At 34.6% G+C, this 17,057-nt stretch overlaps 1 protein-coding gene across 1 annotated transcript; it reads right to left on the bottom strand.

The window, feature by feature from the left end:
• Positions 1 to 581: 581 nt before the first annotated feature.
• On the bottom strand, positions 582 to 2,686 carry LOC135752862 (zinc finger BED domain-containing protein 4-like). Its single transcript, XM_065271234.1, has 2 exons — positions 1,325 to 2,686; positions 582 to 1,241 (listed from the first exon to the last, which is right to left on the bottom strand). Exons 1-2 carry the CDS (start codon positions 2,647 to 2,649, stop codon positions 713 to 715), a joined length of 1,854 nt encoding a protein of 617 aa, XP_065127306.1. The 5' UTR covers positions 2,650 to 2,686; the 3' UTR covers positions 582 to 712.
• Between the last annotated feature and the right edge of the window lie 14,371 nt (positions 2,687 to 17,057).

Raw genomic sequence — 17,057 nt, 5'->3', positions numbered from 1 at the left:
GCCGATACCATTTTTTCATGTCCGATACCGATGTCGATACCACAACCTTGAGTATCTGCCGATCCCGATCCCGATCCAATAACACCCTCTATCGCCCGTTTAGTTAAGTATGCAGCAAAAGACATTTGTTAGCCATACAAAAAGCATCATGCTAAAACAGAGCTCAAATGTTTTACTGTGCAAATTCATGACTCAATGAAACTCTGTGCAATACTGTAGCTTCATTTTTATTTAAATTTTTCCAACATACTAGTAGCACCATGCTTTCATCAAAATGAAATTTAAAGTGCAACTGTGCACAGTTTACAGTGCAACTTTGCAAAATTTAAAGTGCAACTTTGCAAAAATTTTAAGTGCAACTTTGCAAAATGTAAAGTGTAACTTTGCAAAATTTAAAGTGCAAATTCAGAGACCTATAATTCCAGTATCACGTACTGGATGTAACGGAAACCTTAATGTAGTCATGCATCTATAAAGTAAACCATAACTTATGATTACCATAAAACTGTAAAACACATGTATAAACATGTAGAAACTAAGCATTTATAATGGATTTAACTCTGTCTGAATGTTTAACTCTTTAACTCCTGAATGAAAAGAGACTAGGAATGTAAATTGAATGTAACATATTTGGTTTAAGTGTCCCAAAGAGATTGCAATAGGTGCCTGACCTTAAAACTGCCACAAAAAAATAAAAAATAAATAAGAGTGTTTACTTAAACATGGTGGGCAAATTCTTCTTAAGAAAAATTAGCATTTCAGCTTTCTCAGCTGAGAGGCTGTTCCTCCTTTCATCAATAATAATGGAGGCTGAGCTAAACAGTCGCTCGCTCTCCACACTTGTGGAAGGCGCAGAAAGGAATTTAGTTGCTGTGGCTGCCAGACAGGGGAATCTAAGTTTGTTCACTTTCCAGTACAGCAGTGCATTATCTGAACGCTGAATAGTTGGTTTGATGAGGTAGGTTTGAATTTCAATGCATGCATTTGTGGTGGTTGACTGAGGAACTGATTCTACTGTGCTTTCTTCCAAGATTTCTTTAAACATGTTTCCAAGTCTGCTCTTGCTTGTAGCCTCCACCCGTGAAATCTTTGCTGGCTCTGGAGCTGCCAATTCAGATGAGGTCCCCTCTGCTGCCTGTGAGGCATCTGATACAGTCCTCCCCAGCACTTCCTCCATCTTCCTTGCCTGTACCAATAATGCATCCTTTGCATGTCTTGAGCTTTCTGCATTTGTAAAGTACCTGTATCAATAAAAATACACATGAACTCAAAAACCATAATAAAAAATACCATAATAAAAAAAGTTAACAGAAACCCCACATACCTGTCTTTATATCTAGGATCCAGTAGCGTTGCAACCGAGTAGAGTGGTGTAGATTCCACGTCTCTGAACCGTCTGTTTACAGCTTCAAGGAGGGTGCTCTTCATGGTTTTAATTCCCTCGTCTGCCTCATTTTGTTGTGTGAGAATGCGTTTAAGGACACTGACACTGGGAATGACATCAGACGCAAAGGCAGATGAAGAGCTCACCTCTTTTGTTAGCTCTTCAAATGGTGCTAGAACTGTGATGATCTTTTCAAGTAGCCCCCACTGGGTTGCAATCAATGTGTAGGGCAGGTCATATTCTGCTGTATACGCACAAAGGGCCCTTTTCTGTGCAATGAGGCTCTCAACCATATAGTAAGTGCTGTTCCACCTCGTTCGTACATCTTGTTGCAAACGCTTGGGCTGCATATTCAGTTCCAACTGAATGTCTTCCAAGTGCGAATAGGCAAGTGGTGAGTGCTTGAAGTGACCCACAATTTTTCTGCCAATAGCCACTGTATCGCTTACACTGCGCTGTGAAAGCAGCCCCTCGTTCACAATAAGTTGTAGGGTATGAGCAAAGCATCCCAAACTGGGAACTCCAAGGCAATTCATTGCTTTAATTACATTGGTAGCATTGTCTCTTAAAACGACATGGACTTTACTTTTATCTATTTTCCATGTGTTTAACATCATCTCCATTGCTGCAGCAATAGATTCTCCTGTGTGTGATCCACGAAAGTGTTTAGCATGCAGAACTGCTTTTTTTAATTCAAAGTTCGAGTCTATCCACTGTGCAGTCAGGCTTAGTAATGACATAGGACACACATCTGAGCTCCCAATGTCAGTTGTGAAACTAATTGTCGCGGCATTTTCCAAACATTTCGAAATGAATTCACACACTTGCTTGTACTTACTTGGCACAGCCGTGTCGGAGATATAATATCGGCTTGGCATTATGTAGCGAGGCTCCAAACACTCCATTAAACGTCGAAAACCAACATTCTCGACAACAGAAAGTGGTTGGTCATCCAGCACAATGAACTCAGTCACTTTCTCCGTTATGAGCTTTGCTTTGTTGCTTTCAGGTGCAAGTTTCTCACGCTTCTCAATGGCTTCGCGCAAAGTTTGTTGTTGCTGTTGCGGAACACTTTTCTTCTTTGCACTAGTTGTCTGTTTAAATTCCTCATACTGCTTCACGTGATGTTTCTGCAAGTGTTTTATCAAGTTAGTTGTGTTTAAGTTTCTACCACAGCCACCTCTCAAAACGCTTACTTTACATTGGTTGCACTCGGCTTTGTTTTTTTCGTCCTTGACTGTGAAATAACTCCAAACTGCGGACATGACGGACAGGTCTCTCTCATCTATTGCGTATGCTTGCTGCCGCCATTACTACTCGCACGCAAAGCGCATGTTGCTTATGATGCGGTTTACGGCATGTTGCTCTCAGCAAGTCGCGTTTTACGACACTTTGCGCCACTTTACGTCCGTGTTGGTATCGGATCGGATTGTAATCCCCATTTCTATAATATTCGATCCGGCCATTTTCGCAAATATCGGACTAATATCGATACAGAATATCGGATCGGCCCAGCCCTAGGTACAATCAACTGTGTGCTAATTATAATTTTTTAAAATATTTTCTTCATCATTTATCAAGATACTTCTAAAATATTTTTTTCCTACTATGGAAGTCAATGGTAATTTATTTCATTATTTGCTTTACAGGCTTGCAGAGCTGATATGATGACGACTTAAACATCCTCGACACAACTGAAGGCACAACTTAAAGAGATAGTTCAATGAAAATTCTTTCATAATTTACTCATCCTCGTGTTGTTTTAAACCTGTATGCATTAGTTTTCTTCTGATTAACACAAAAGAAAATATTTTGAGGAATGATGGTAAACCCACAGCAGATAGTGACCATTGACTCCCATAGTAGGAATAAAAAAATGATGGAATTTTATAGGTACCATCAACTGTGTGCTAATTATAATTTTTTAAAATATTTTCTTCATCATTTATCAAGATACTTCTAAAATATTTTTTTCCTACTATGGAAGTCATTGGTAATTTATTTCATTATTTGCTTTACAGGATTGCAGAGCTGATATGATGACAACTTAAACATCCTCTACACAACTGAAGGCACAACTTAAAGAGATAGTTCAATGAAAATTATGTCATCATTGACTCATCCTTGTGTTGTTTTAAACCTGTATGCATGGCCGGACTTACCATTGGGCTTGATTGGGCTTGAGCCCAGGGGCCCCGGCCAATAGGGGCCTCCGTGCCGGCTTGCGTTCGTTTGATTTGTTCAGTCGTTTTCATTTATTATTTTACAGCCTATTGGTTGGTGCGGAATTGTTTGGTGCTGCATTTAATTCGTTAATATATATATATGTCAGTCATCTTGGTGCTGAATATGACGCCCTGCGTTTCCTGCTTTTGAAACCCATAGATGCTAGTATAATAGCGAATACGCGAAATGAGAGTCATAAATAAGCTTTACAGATAACGAGAAAGAGCAACGCGAAAATGAAGCGCTCCGTATGAAAGATTACTAGAGTAGGTCTTGTAACTCTGTTTTTTCTTGTTTGTTTGTAATCTAACGTGATACGCAGCAGGTATAAGCAGTATATCCACTAGTAATGGTCAAGGATTTCCGTATACCCATTTAAAAAAGCGTGAAAATACTTAACAGTGTGTGACAAACCCTTGACTCTTTCATTCATAAATTGACATCTGAATCACTCACCATTCGCATGCTCCACTTGCTACTTTGGCGGGTTGAACCTCATATAGAGTCCGCTATTTGATATTTGGTACATTTAACTTCATGCGGCACTGCGCGATCATTATATGAAATCAAATTATCACGGCGCAAAAGTGATTGTAAAGCAGACGGGTGTATTCACGTGGTTCAACAACAGCCACAAAATTACATCAGAGTACCGCGAGAGTTCACACGGAGAAGTCTGCTTTCTAATCGCTCTCGCGGTACTTCGACATCATCACCAAGCGGTCTGCGTAGCGCCAAATGAAATACAATCTGCTCGAAGTCTGCAGCTCACACGACCCTGTAACCAAACAGTTTCTGTGGAAAAGTGAACGAGTGGAGCAGGGCTACGAAACATAACAAAATCCGGAGAGTTAACAACGCACATGATTATATCAACATTTAAATCATCAGTCCAGTTTATTACTTCATCTGGAGGTGAGGATTCACTAAATCATGGCCATGTTGATGTCCTGATGCTTTTTGATATAATCCACTAGCTAGCTAGACTAACTTTCCTGTAGTTTCTCTTTCAGCATGTTTGCTAACAGAATCACAGTTTAAACTTCTGAAAAGTGTTCATTTTTATATCTACGTTCAAAGTATTAATGTATTACGTTCATATCAGACGCAAAATTAATTAATGATCATCTTCTCCACTTTGGTTTTTGGTGTCTAATATTACATGATGGTCTTGTCATAATTATTAAATTACATCCTAAAATATTTTCTTTTCACTGCACCACTTAGGCTATATGCACAAAATACGCTTGTTGATTATGTTTATAACATTATATGGTGTGTAATAAGGTGAATGTTAATCAAAACATATCATTCTCTTCTTAAGCTAAGTCTAACATAATGATTTTAAATGTTGTTATGGGGCATTTTTTAATGTGCATGATTAATTTGGATTTGTGACATCCCTAAAATACATGATTTAATTTTAGACTGGGCTTATGTTCTGCTTTAGAGATATAGGGGCAGTTTCCTAGTCAGGTCTTATCCTAGTCCAAGACTAAAATGCATGTTTGATCTGTCTTAATTTAAACACATTTTGCACTGATATATCTTAACATATATCATTGCCATTGTTTTGTCTCAAGACGCACACCAGTGATGTTTTTGTAAGGTTTGTTTGTAAAAACTACTTGAATGCCCTAATATAACCTAGCAATAGGCCTAGTGCTGGATTAATCTTAACCCTGTCGGGAAACTTCCCTAAAATGTAGTTCTATGATATATTTTTTATTTTAGGTTGTTTACTGTATGTGCACTCTCAGAAGATAATTTACACAAACTGTCACTGGGGTGGTACCCTTTCAAATAGTACACCTTTGTACCTAAAGAGTGCATATAATGGGTAAAAATTTACCTATATCTGTACCTAAATGGTAAATATTAGGACCCATTTAAAGGGTACCGTCCCAGTGACAGCTTTTGTACCTTTTGTTCTGATAATGTAGGGCCCAAAATTTATTCAAGCCCAGGGGCCTCCACCCTGTTAAGTCCTGCCCTGCCTGTATGCATTAGTTTTTTTCTGATTAACACAAAAGAAAATATTTTGAGGAATGATGGTAAACCCACAGCAGATAGTGACCATTGACTCCCATAGTAGGAATAAAAAAAATGATGGATTTTTATAGGTTTAATGAAATTTCTATCATAATTTACTCATCCTCGTGTTGTTTTAAACCTGTATGCATTAGTTTTCTTCTGATTAACACAAAAGAAAATATTTTGAGGAATGATGGTAAACCCACAGCAGATAGTGACCATTGACTCCCATAGTAGGAATAAAAAAATGATGCAATTTTATAGGTTCAATGAAAATTCTTTCATAATTTACTCATCCTCGTGTTGTTTTAAACCTGTATGCATTAGTTTTCTTCTGATTAACACAAAAGAAAATATTTTGAGGAATGATGGTAAACCCACAGCAGATAGTGACCATTGACTCCCATAGTAGGAATAAAAAAATGATGGAATTTTATAGGTTCAATGAAAATTCTTTCATAATTTACTCATCCTTGTGTTGTTTTAAACCTGTATGCATTAGTTTTTTTCTGATTAACACAAAATAAAATATTTTGAGGATTGATGGTAAACCCACAGCAGATAGTGACCATTGACTCCAATAGTAGGAATAAAAAATGATGGAATTTAATAGGTACCATCAGCAGTGTGCTAAATATAATCTAATAATATTTTTTCACAATATTTTCTTCATCATTTATAAAGATACTTCCAAAATATTTTTTTCCTACTATGGAAGTCAACGGTAATTTATTTCATTATTTGCTTTACAGGCTTGCAGAGCTGATATAATGACGACTTAAACATGTTCGACACAACTGAAGGCACAACTTAAAGGATAGTTCAATGAAAATTCTTTCATAATTTACTCATCCTCGTGTTGTTTTAAACCTGTATGCATTAGTTTTCTTCTGATTAACACAAAAGAAAATATTTTGAGGAATGATGGTAAACCCACAGCAGATAGTGACCATTGACTCCCATAGTAGGAATAAAAAAATGATGGAATTTTATAGGTACCATCAACTGTGTGCTAATTATAATTTTTTAAAACATTTTCTTCATCATTTATCAAGATACTTCTAAAATATTTTTTTCCTACTATGGAAGTCATTGGTAATTTATTTCATTATTTGCTTTACAGGATTGCAGAGCTGATATGATGACAACTTAAACATCCTCTACACAACTGAAGGCACAACTTAAAGAGATAGTTCAATGAAAATTCTTTCATAATTTACTCATCCTCGTGTAGTTTTAAACCTGTATGCATTAGTTTTTTTCTGATTAACACAAAAGAAAATATTTTGAGGAATGATGGTAAACCCACAGCAGATAGTGACCATTGACTCCCATAGTAGGAATAAAAAATGATGGAATTTTATAGGTTCAATGAAAATTCTTTCATAATTTACTCATCCTCGTGTTGTTTTAAACCTGTATGCATTAGTTTTTTTCTGATTAACACAAAAGAAAATATTTTGAGGAATGATGGTAAACCCACAGCAGATAGTGACCATTGACTCCCATAGTAGGAATAAAAAAAATGATGGATTTTTATAGGTTTAATGAAAATTCTTTCATAATTTACTCATCCTCGTGTTGTTTTAAACCTGTATGCATTAGTTTTCTTCTGATTAACACAAAAGAAAATATTTTGAGGATTGATGGTAAACCCACAGCAGATAGTGACCATTGACTCCCATAGTAGGAATAAAAAAATGATGGAATTTTATAGGTACCATCAACTGTGTGCTAATTATAATTTTTTAAAATATTTTCTTCATCATTTATCAAGATACTATCAAGATAGTGACCATTGACTCCCATAGTAGGAATAAAAAAAATGATGGATTTTTATAGGTTTAATGAAAATTCTTTCATAATTTACTCATCCTCGTGTTGTTTTAAACCTGTATGCATTAGTTTTCTTCTGATTAACACAAAAGAAAATATTTTGAGGAATGATGGTAAACCCACAGCAGATAGTGACCATTGACTCCCATAGTAGGAATAAAAAAATGATGGAATTTTATAGGTTCAATGAAAATTCTTTCATAATTTACTCATCCTCGTGTTGTTTTAAACCTGTATGCATTAGTTTTTTTCTGATTAACACAAAAGAAAATATTTTGAGGAATGATGGTAAACCCACAGCAGATAGTGACCATTGACTCCCATAGTAGGAATAAAAAAATGATGGAATTTTATAGGTTCAATGAAAATTCTTTCATAATTTACTCATCCTCGTGTTGTTTTAAACCCGTATGCATTAGTTTTCTTCTGATTAACACAAAAGAAAATATTTTGAGGAATGATGGTAAACCCACAGCAGATAGTGACCATTGACTCCCATAGTAGAAATAAAAAAATGATGGAATTTTATAGGTACCATCAACTGTGTGCTAATTATAATTTTTTAAAATATTTTCTTCATCATTTATCAAGATACTTCTAAAATATTTTTTTCCTACTATGGAAGTCATTGGTAATTTATTTCATTATTTGCTTTACAGGATTGCAGAGCTGATATGATGACAACTTAAACATCCTCTACACAACTGAAGGCACAACTTAAAGAGATAGTTCAATGAAAATTATGTCATCATTGACTCATCCTCGTGTTGTTTTAAACCTGTATGCATTAGTTTTTTTCTGATTAACACAAAAGAAAATATTTTGAGGAATGATGGTAAACCCACAGCAGATAGTGACCATTGACTCCCATAGTAGGAATAAAAAAAATGATGGATTTTTATAGGTTTAATGAAAATTCTTTCATAATTTACTCATCCTCGTGTTGTTTTAAACCTGTATGCATTAGTTTTCTTCTGATTAACACAAAAGAAAATATTTTGAGGAATGATGGTAAACCCACAGCAGATAGTGACCATTGACTCCCATAGTAGGAATAAAAAAATGATGGAATTTTATAGGTTCAATGAAAATTCTTTCATAATTTACTCATCCTCGTGTTGTTTTAAACCTGTATGCATTAGTTTTTTTCTGATTAACACAAAAGAAAATATTTTGAGGAATGATGGTAAACCCACAGCAGATAGTGACCATTGACTCCCATAGTAGGAATAAAAAAATTATGGAATTTTATAGGTTCAATGAAAATTCTTTCATAATTTACTCATCCTTGTGTTGTTTTAAACCTGTATACATTAGTTTTTTTCTGATTAACACAAAATAAAATATTTTGAGGATTGATGGTAAACCCACAGCAGATAGTGACCATTCACTCCAATAGTAGGAATAAAAAAAATGATGGAATTTAATAGGTACCATCAGCAGTGTGCTAAATATAATCTAATAATAATTTTTCACAATATTTTCTTCATCATTTATAAAGATACTTTCAAAATATTTTTTTCCTACTATGGAAGTCAACGGTAATTTATTTCATTATTTGCTTTACAGGCTTGCAGAGCTGATATGATGACGACTTAAACATCCTCGACACAACTGAAGGCACAACTTAAAGAGATAGTTCAATGAAAATTCTTTCATAATTTACTCATCCTCGTGTTGTTTTAAACCTGTATGCATTAGTTTTCTTCTGATTAACACAAAAGAAAATATTTTGAGGAATGATGGTAAACCCACAGCAGATGGTGACCATTGACTCCCATAGTAGGAATAAAAAAATGATGGAATTTTATAGGTACCATCAACTGTGTGCTAATTATAATTTTTTAAAATATTTTCTTCATCATTTATCAAGATACTTCTAAAATATTTTTTTCTTACTATGGAAGTCATTGGTAATTTATTTCATTATTTGCTTTACAGGATTGCAGAGCTGATATGATGACAACTTAAACATCCTCTACACAACTGAAGGCACAACTTAAAGAGATAGTTCAATGAAAATTATGTCATCATTGACTCATCCTCGTGTTGTTTTAAACCTGTATGCATTAGTTTTTTTCTGATTAACACAAAAGAAAATATTTTGAGGAATGATGGTAAACCCACAGCAGATAGTGACCATTGACTCCCATTGTAGGAATAAAAAAAATGATGGAATTTTATAGGTTAAATGAAAATTCTTTCATAATTTACTCATCCTCGTGTTGTTTTAAACCTGTATGCATTAGTTTTCTTCTGATTAACACAAAAGAAAATATTTTGAGGAATGATGGTAAACCCACAGCAGATAGTGACCATTGACTCCCATAGTAGGAATAAAAAAATGATGGAATTTTACAGACATGGGGACTTGTGACTTGGTGACTTGGACTCGAGTCGACTCGAGTCGCTATTTTTGTGACTTGTGACTTGACTTGACAAAAAATAAAATACTTGAGACTCGACTCGGACTTGGAAGTTAAAGACTCGGGACTTGACTTGACTTGAGACACGATGACTTGAATGACTTGAGTGTTAATCACATCATGTTTTTAGTTTAAATATAAAATATATAAATTATTTAAAAAAATAAAGTCGACCCAGCTGGAGCGCAGGCTGAGAATGGCGTTGTCATGACTGAATCACGACACTATCATTCGTCATGCCCTCTCGTACCTTACGCACACCACGCCCACTTAGATCAGATATCAACATGTCAGCCGGAGGGGTACGGAGGGTCACCAGACGGCAACCTCCAATTTTGGTCGTCATTTAAAGAGCCATTATGCCCAGTAAGTGCTTGTCAATTTGTTAATATCTGGTTAGTTGGTAGTTAGCCTATGTAATAATCAGTGTTGGGAGTAACGCATTACAAAATATAATATATTACAGTAATATATCAGTTTTTGCTGTAACGCAGTAATATAACGCATTACTAATAAAATTTTGGTAATATTTTACTCGTTACAGTCTTAGTAACGAGCGCGTTACAACAATGCATTTCAAAAATAGACGTGTTATTTTTTTTTATTTTTTTTTGACCAATGCCCGTGACCAGCATCCACACAGGAAAAAGCTGCGGGTAAAATAATGGCTGCGTCCCAAACAGCCCTACTTCTCGTACTCTTTGCCTACTATATAGTATGGAAGTAGGCGGTTTGGGACGCAGCGTATGTCTGTTTCCAGGTGCTGTATGCAGCATGTTCATTTTTACTTTAATTTTGTATTTGACGCGTTTCTTAAAGAGCCGAATCTGGGAAGTCCGCGCTGTATAAGCATTGACTAAAGTGGTCGCAATCAGGTCCGGTAGCGCCGCACACGCAAAATTCTGCGAATGAGAGCAAAAAGCAACAGAACGTTTCTATCGGTCTCCTGTGCTGCTTGAACCTCAGAAGTAAAGAGACTTTTAAAAATCTTGCCAGTAAAATCCATTTCACCACACCAGCAATGATAAGGTAAGCTAACATTGCTATGGTTACAGTCCATATGCATAATAGATTGCTAGGCTATTCCTATGCTATCTACAGTTTTATTACAAACAGCAACCTAAACTACAACATAACATTAATGTAGACTTAAACATGGTTATTTTAATAGTATATTTAAACATCACTGTTTAAAGTTTTTACCAGCCTTTGTATGGGAGCCTACTGTATATGCAATGTTTGGCAAAAAGCAGTGTTCCTCTGTTTGTCTATGTTTTATATGCTAGTCTACATGTAATCCTTATATTGTACTGAAATGAGCTGTTTTCCTTGAGGCCTGATCCTCCAATAGCACTTTTGATAAGTTGTGTCAACCCAATGCATGCCAGGTTTGTGCTGTGAATCTGAATTAAAAGTGAATTAAAGAATAGAAATGAAAAGAGGTTGCATGTCTTGCCATGTTATTAGTCTATAGTTTGCATTACAGTGGGCTCTAGCTTTATTGTGTTTGGTATGTCTACCATAATTTACCAGACTTTTACCAGATCATTTGTCTATGTTTATGACTCTGACAGTCATTGTTACTGTTTTTTTGCCATAAGTCTTCACTGTGCCTATTCAAAGCTCGAGGGCCAACACATAACTTCTAGATTTATAAGCATCAATAAACTGCATTTTAACATTTTATAATGCCTAGTCATACTTCTGTTATTTTGATGAAAGTAACTAAAAGTAACGCAAAAGTAGTGTAACTCATTACAGTTCAGAGTCAGTAATATTGTAATGTAACTAATTACTTTCAAATGACAGTAATTTGTAATATATAATGTATTACACTTTGGAAGTAACTTGCCCAACACTGGTAATAATAGCTAATGTAGCCCTGTGTAACGTAGCATACTGTGTTGGGGACAAATGTGGGCAAAATAATTTTGATTTATTTTTTTAAATACTTATTTTTGAATACTTCTTTTTCAAGTTTGCCACCTGAACACACACACAGAGAAAAATTACTTGATTCTACAATGTTAGGGGCGGTTCACATGTTGCGTCTTTTGTGCGCTCAAGTTCGTTATTTCAAATTTAGGCGCGCGAATGGAAGAGGTGCGACGTGCTTGTTTTTTCTGGGCACATGTTTGAGAGAGAGAGAGAGAAAGAGAGAGAGAGAGAGAGAGAGAGAGAGAGAGAGAGAGAGAGAGAGAGAGAGAGAGAGAGAGAGAGAGAGAGAGAGAGAGAGGGGAGAAATGTAACAAAGTTTAATTTTGTACGTGAACTGTGTTTGAGAGAGAGGGAGGTGTTCAGAGAGGGGTCTGTTGGATGTTAAGCTGTTATTTGTTTTATTTGTTAAATAATTTATGAAGTTACAATTTTGTTTGATTCCAAGATGTATTTTACTGAACATGAGTATTTACAATGCAAATCCAAATTATTGTAATTTACTGATAGTTACTTACTGTATATCTTGTCACTTTATTAAGATCAGATTCTGCAGGTAAAATTACAATAATAAGGTGACTTGACTTGGACTTGACTTGACCTACTACAGGACTTGACTTGACTTGACTTGACATAGCCTGTGACTCGACTTGACTTGACTTGCCCACGAAAAAAAATACTTGGGACTTACTTGAGACTTGAAGGTTCAGACTTGAGACTTACTTGAGACTTGCACATGTGTGACTTGGTCCCATCTCTGGAATTTTATAGGTTCAATGAAAATTCTTTTATAATTTACTCATCCTCGTGTTGTTTTAAACCTGTATGCATTAGTTTTCTTCTGATTAACACAAAAGAAAATATTTTGAGGAATGATGGTAAACCCACAGCAGATAGTCACCATTGACTCCCATAGTAGGAATAAAAAAATGATGGAATTTTATAGGTTCAATGAAAATTCTTTCATAATTTACTCATCCTTGTGTTGTTTTAAACCTGTATGCATTAGTTTTTTTCTGATAAACACAAAAGAAAATATTTTGAGGAATGATGGTAAACCCACAGCAGATAGTGACCATTGACTCCCATAGTAGGAATAAAAAAATGATGGAATTTTATAGGTTCAATGAAAATTCTTTCATAATTTACTAGGGATGTAACGGTATTATAAATTTCGTGGTATTGCGGTAGAAGATTTTCTCGGTACCACCGTGGTCACATGATCGGTAAAACGTAAGGTCTTCCGGGCAACACGTGTAGTTTTTTTCCGGTCAAGTAAAGCGAGTGGAGGGACGCGGGAACTACAATTCCCATAATCCCATGCGTGCTACTCTGACGCCTCTCTACAAGTGGAGCGGCAATGGTGGAAGCAAAAGAAACACGGATTTTAAATCTGATGTGTCGAAAAAGTTCGCGTTCGCTGTGACAAGAAATGAGGAAGGACAAAATGTGATGGACATTCAAAAAACGAGTGAGTAAATCAGTGAATGAGCAGAGTGTGTATGCCGTTTCTCAATTAGAAGGTTGCAGCCTCCTTAGGTCGCATATGCAGGCTGCATCCGTCATTAAACGCCTGGTGTATTTAAGTTAACTGAGTATTACATTCGCAAGTCATAAGCGTGTTACAATAATATACGATTAAATAAGAATAATAGTCAACTTGAAAAATGTTAATATTTTGAAATAAGACGGTCTTCGTTACGTATGCAGCCTACAAATGCGACCCATAGAGGCTGCAGACTTCCGATTGGGAAACGCGCCCCTGTATTAAGTGAGCTGACCTCAGCTCTAAGTCCAGCTACAATAAGTAAGCAATTTTCATTTTTTACTGGGTTGTTTTTGTTTTCAGGAATTGACCCATCTTAAAACCCATCATCTTTTCTTAATTCTACAATCACAACCGTTGCTTTCATAGGAGTACCAAGCATTAGCATTAATTTTAATAATAATTAAAACTAGGTCAATTGAGGGAGTCACTCAATTCTTAAAACCTGACTGATTGGGAGTTGTTTAAAGTCGACAAACTTAAATGAAACTTATTTTTTTTTGTCCTTTTTATGAAAATTGTAAACACTTCACTACACTTTGTACATTGTAATGTTCAGTCTTGTTTAATAAACACTTATGGGAGTTTTTCCAAGTCTTCATTTGTTTTTTTTTTCTTCCTGCAAATGTTTCAATAATTACCGTACCGTGGGCATCATACCGAAATACTACCGTGCCGTGATTTTTTGATACCGTTACATCCCTATAATTTACTCATCCTTGTGTTGTTTTAAACCTGTATACATTAGTTTTTTTCTGATTAACACAAAATAAAATATTTTGAGGATTGATGGTAAACCCACAGCAGATAGTGACCATTGACTCCAATAGTAGGAATAAAAAAAATGATGGAATTTAATAGGTACCATCAGCAGTGTGCTAAATATAATCTAATAATAATTTTTCAAAATATTTTCTTCATCATTTATAAAGATACTTCCAAAATATTTTTTTCCTACTATGGAAGTCAACGGTAATTTATTTCATTATTTGCTTTACAGGCTTGCAGAGCTGATATGATGACGACTTAAACATCTTCGACACAACTGAAGGCACAACTTAAAGGATAGTTCAATGAAAATTCTTTCATAATTTACTCATCCTCGTGTTGTTTTAAACCTGTATGCATTAGTTTTCTTCTGATTAACACAAAAGAAAATATTTTGAGGAATGATGGTAAACCCACAGCAGATAGTGACCATTGACTCCCATAGTAGGAATAAAAAATGATGGAATTTTATAAGTTCAATGAAAATTCTTTCATAATTTACTCATCCTTGTGTTGTTTTAAACCTGTATGCATTAGTTTTTTTCTGATTAACACAAAAGAAAATATTTTGAGGAATGATGGTAAACCCACAGCAGATAGTGACCATTGACTCCTATAGTAGGTATAAAAAAATGATGGTATTTTATAGGTACCATCAACTGTGTGCTAATTATAATTTTTTAAAACATTTTCTTCATCATTTATCAAGATACTTCTAAAATATTTTTTTCCTACTATGGAAGTCATTGGTAATTTATTTCATTATTTGCTTTACAGGATTGCAGAGCTGATATGATGACAACTTAAACATCCTCTACACAACTGAAGGCACAACTTAAAGAGATAGTTCAATGAAAATTATGTCATCATTGACTCATCCTCGTGTTGTTTTAAACCTGTATACATTAGTTTTTTTCTGATTAACACAAAAAAATATTTTGAGGAATGATGGTAAACCCACAACAGATAGTGACCATTGACTCCCATAGTAGGAATGAAAAAAATGATGGAATTTAATAGGTACCATCAGCTGTGTGCTAATTATAATTTTTCAAAATATTTTCTTTATCATTTATCAAGATACATCCAAAATACTTTTTCCTACTATGGAAGTCAACGGTAATTTATTTCATTATTTGCTTTACAGGCTTGCAGAGCTGATATGATGACGACTTAAACATCTTCGACACAACTGAAGGCACAACTTAAAGGATAGTTCAATGAAAATTCTTTCATAATTTACTCATCCTCGTGTTTTTTTAAACCTGTATGCATTAGTTTTCTTCTGATTAACACAAAAGAAAATATTTTGAGGAATGATGGTAAACCCACAGCAGATAGTGACCATTGACTCCCATTGTAGGAATAAAAAATGATGGAATTTTATAAGTTCAATGAAAATTCTTTCATAATTTACTCATCCTTGTGTTGTTTTAAACCTGTATGCATTAGTTTTTTTCTGATTAACACAAAAGAAAATATTTTGAGGAATGATGGTAAACCCACAGCAGATAGTGACCATTGACTCCCATAGTAGGAATAAAAAAATGATGGAATTTTATAGGTACCATCAACTGTGTGCTAATTATAATTTTTTAAAACATTTTCTTCATCATTTATCAAGATACTTCTAAAATATTTTTTTCCTACTATGGAAGTCATTGGTAATTTATTTCATTATTTGCTTTACAGGATTGCAGAGCTGATATGATGACAACTTAAACATCCTCTACACAACTGAAGGCACAACTTAAAGAGATAGTTCAATGAAAATTATGTCATCATTGACTCATCCTCGTGTTGTTTTAAACCTGTATACATTAGTTTTTTTCTGATTAACACAAAAAAATATTTTGAGGAATGATGGTAAACCCACAACAGATAGTGACCATTGACTCCCATAGTAGGAATGAAAAAAATGATGGAATTTAATAGGTACCATCAGCTGTGTGCTAATTATAATTTTTCAAAATATTTTCTTTATCATTTATCAAGATACATCCAAAATACTTTTTCCTACTATGGAAGTCAACGGTAATTTATTTCATTATTTGCTTGACAGGCTTGCAGAGCTGATATGATGACGACTTAAACATCCTCGACACAACTGAAGGCACAACTTAAAGAGATAGTTAATGAAATCTCTGTCATCATTTACTCATCCTCGTGTTGTTTTAAACCTGTATACATTAGTTTTTTTCTGATTAACACAAAATAAAATATTTTGAGGAATGATGGTAAACCCACAGCAGATAGTGACCATTGACTCCCATTGTAGGAATAAAAAAATTATGGAATTTTATAGGTACAATCAACTGTGTGCTAATTATAATTTTTTAAAATATTTTCTTCATCATTTATCAAGATACTTCTAAAATATTTTTTTCCTACTATGGAAGTCAATGGTAATTTATTTCATTATTTGCTTTACAGGATTGCAGAGCTGATATGATGACAACTTAAACATCCTCTACACAACTGAAGGCACAACTTAAAGAGATAGTTCAATGAAAATTATTTCATCATTGACTCATCCTCGTGTTGTTTTAAACCTGTATGCATTAGTTTTTTTCTGATTAACACAAAAGAAAATATTTTGAGGAATGATGGTAAACCCACAGCAGATAGTGACCATTGACTCCCATAGTAGGAATAAAAAAATGATGGAATTTTATAGGTTCAATGAAAATTCTTTCATAATTTACTCATCCTCGTGTTGTTGTAAACGTGTATGCATTAGTTTTTTTCTGATTAACACAAAAGAAAATATTTTGAGGAATGAAGGTAAAACCACAGCAGATAGTGACCATTGACTCCCATAGTAGAAATAAAAAAAGATGGAATTTTATAGGTTAAATGAAAATTCTTTCATAATTTACTCATCCTTGTGTTGTTTTAAACT

The sequence above is a fragment of the Paramisgurnus dabryanus genome, chromosome 9, assembly GCF_030506205.2.
Source record: "Paramisgurnus dabryanus chromosome 9, PD_genome_1.1, whole genome shotgun sequence".
In the NCBI taxonomy this organism is placed as follows: Eukaryota; Metazoa; Chordata; class Actinopteri; order Cypriniformes; family Cobitidae; genus Paramisgurnus; species Paramisgurnus dabryanus.
Note: the sequence above shows the minus strand (reverse complement) of the source record. Positions and strands in the feature narration are given on the sequence as shown.

Bases quoted from the DNA above. Each gene is read 5' to 3' on its own strand.
- LOC135752862 (XM_065271234.1), bottom strand. From the start codon at position 2,649: ATGTCCGCAGTTTGGAGTTATTTCACAGTCAAGGACGAAAAAAACAAA. The intron at 1,242-1,324 runs GTATGTGGGGTT...TTATTGATACAG, and splicing joins GATCCTAGATATAAAGACAG to GTACTTTACAAATGCAGAAA.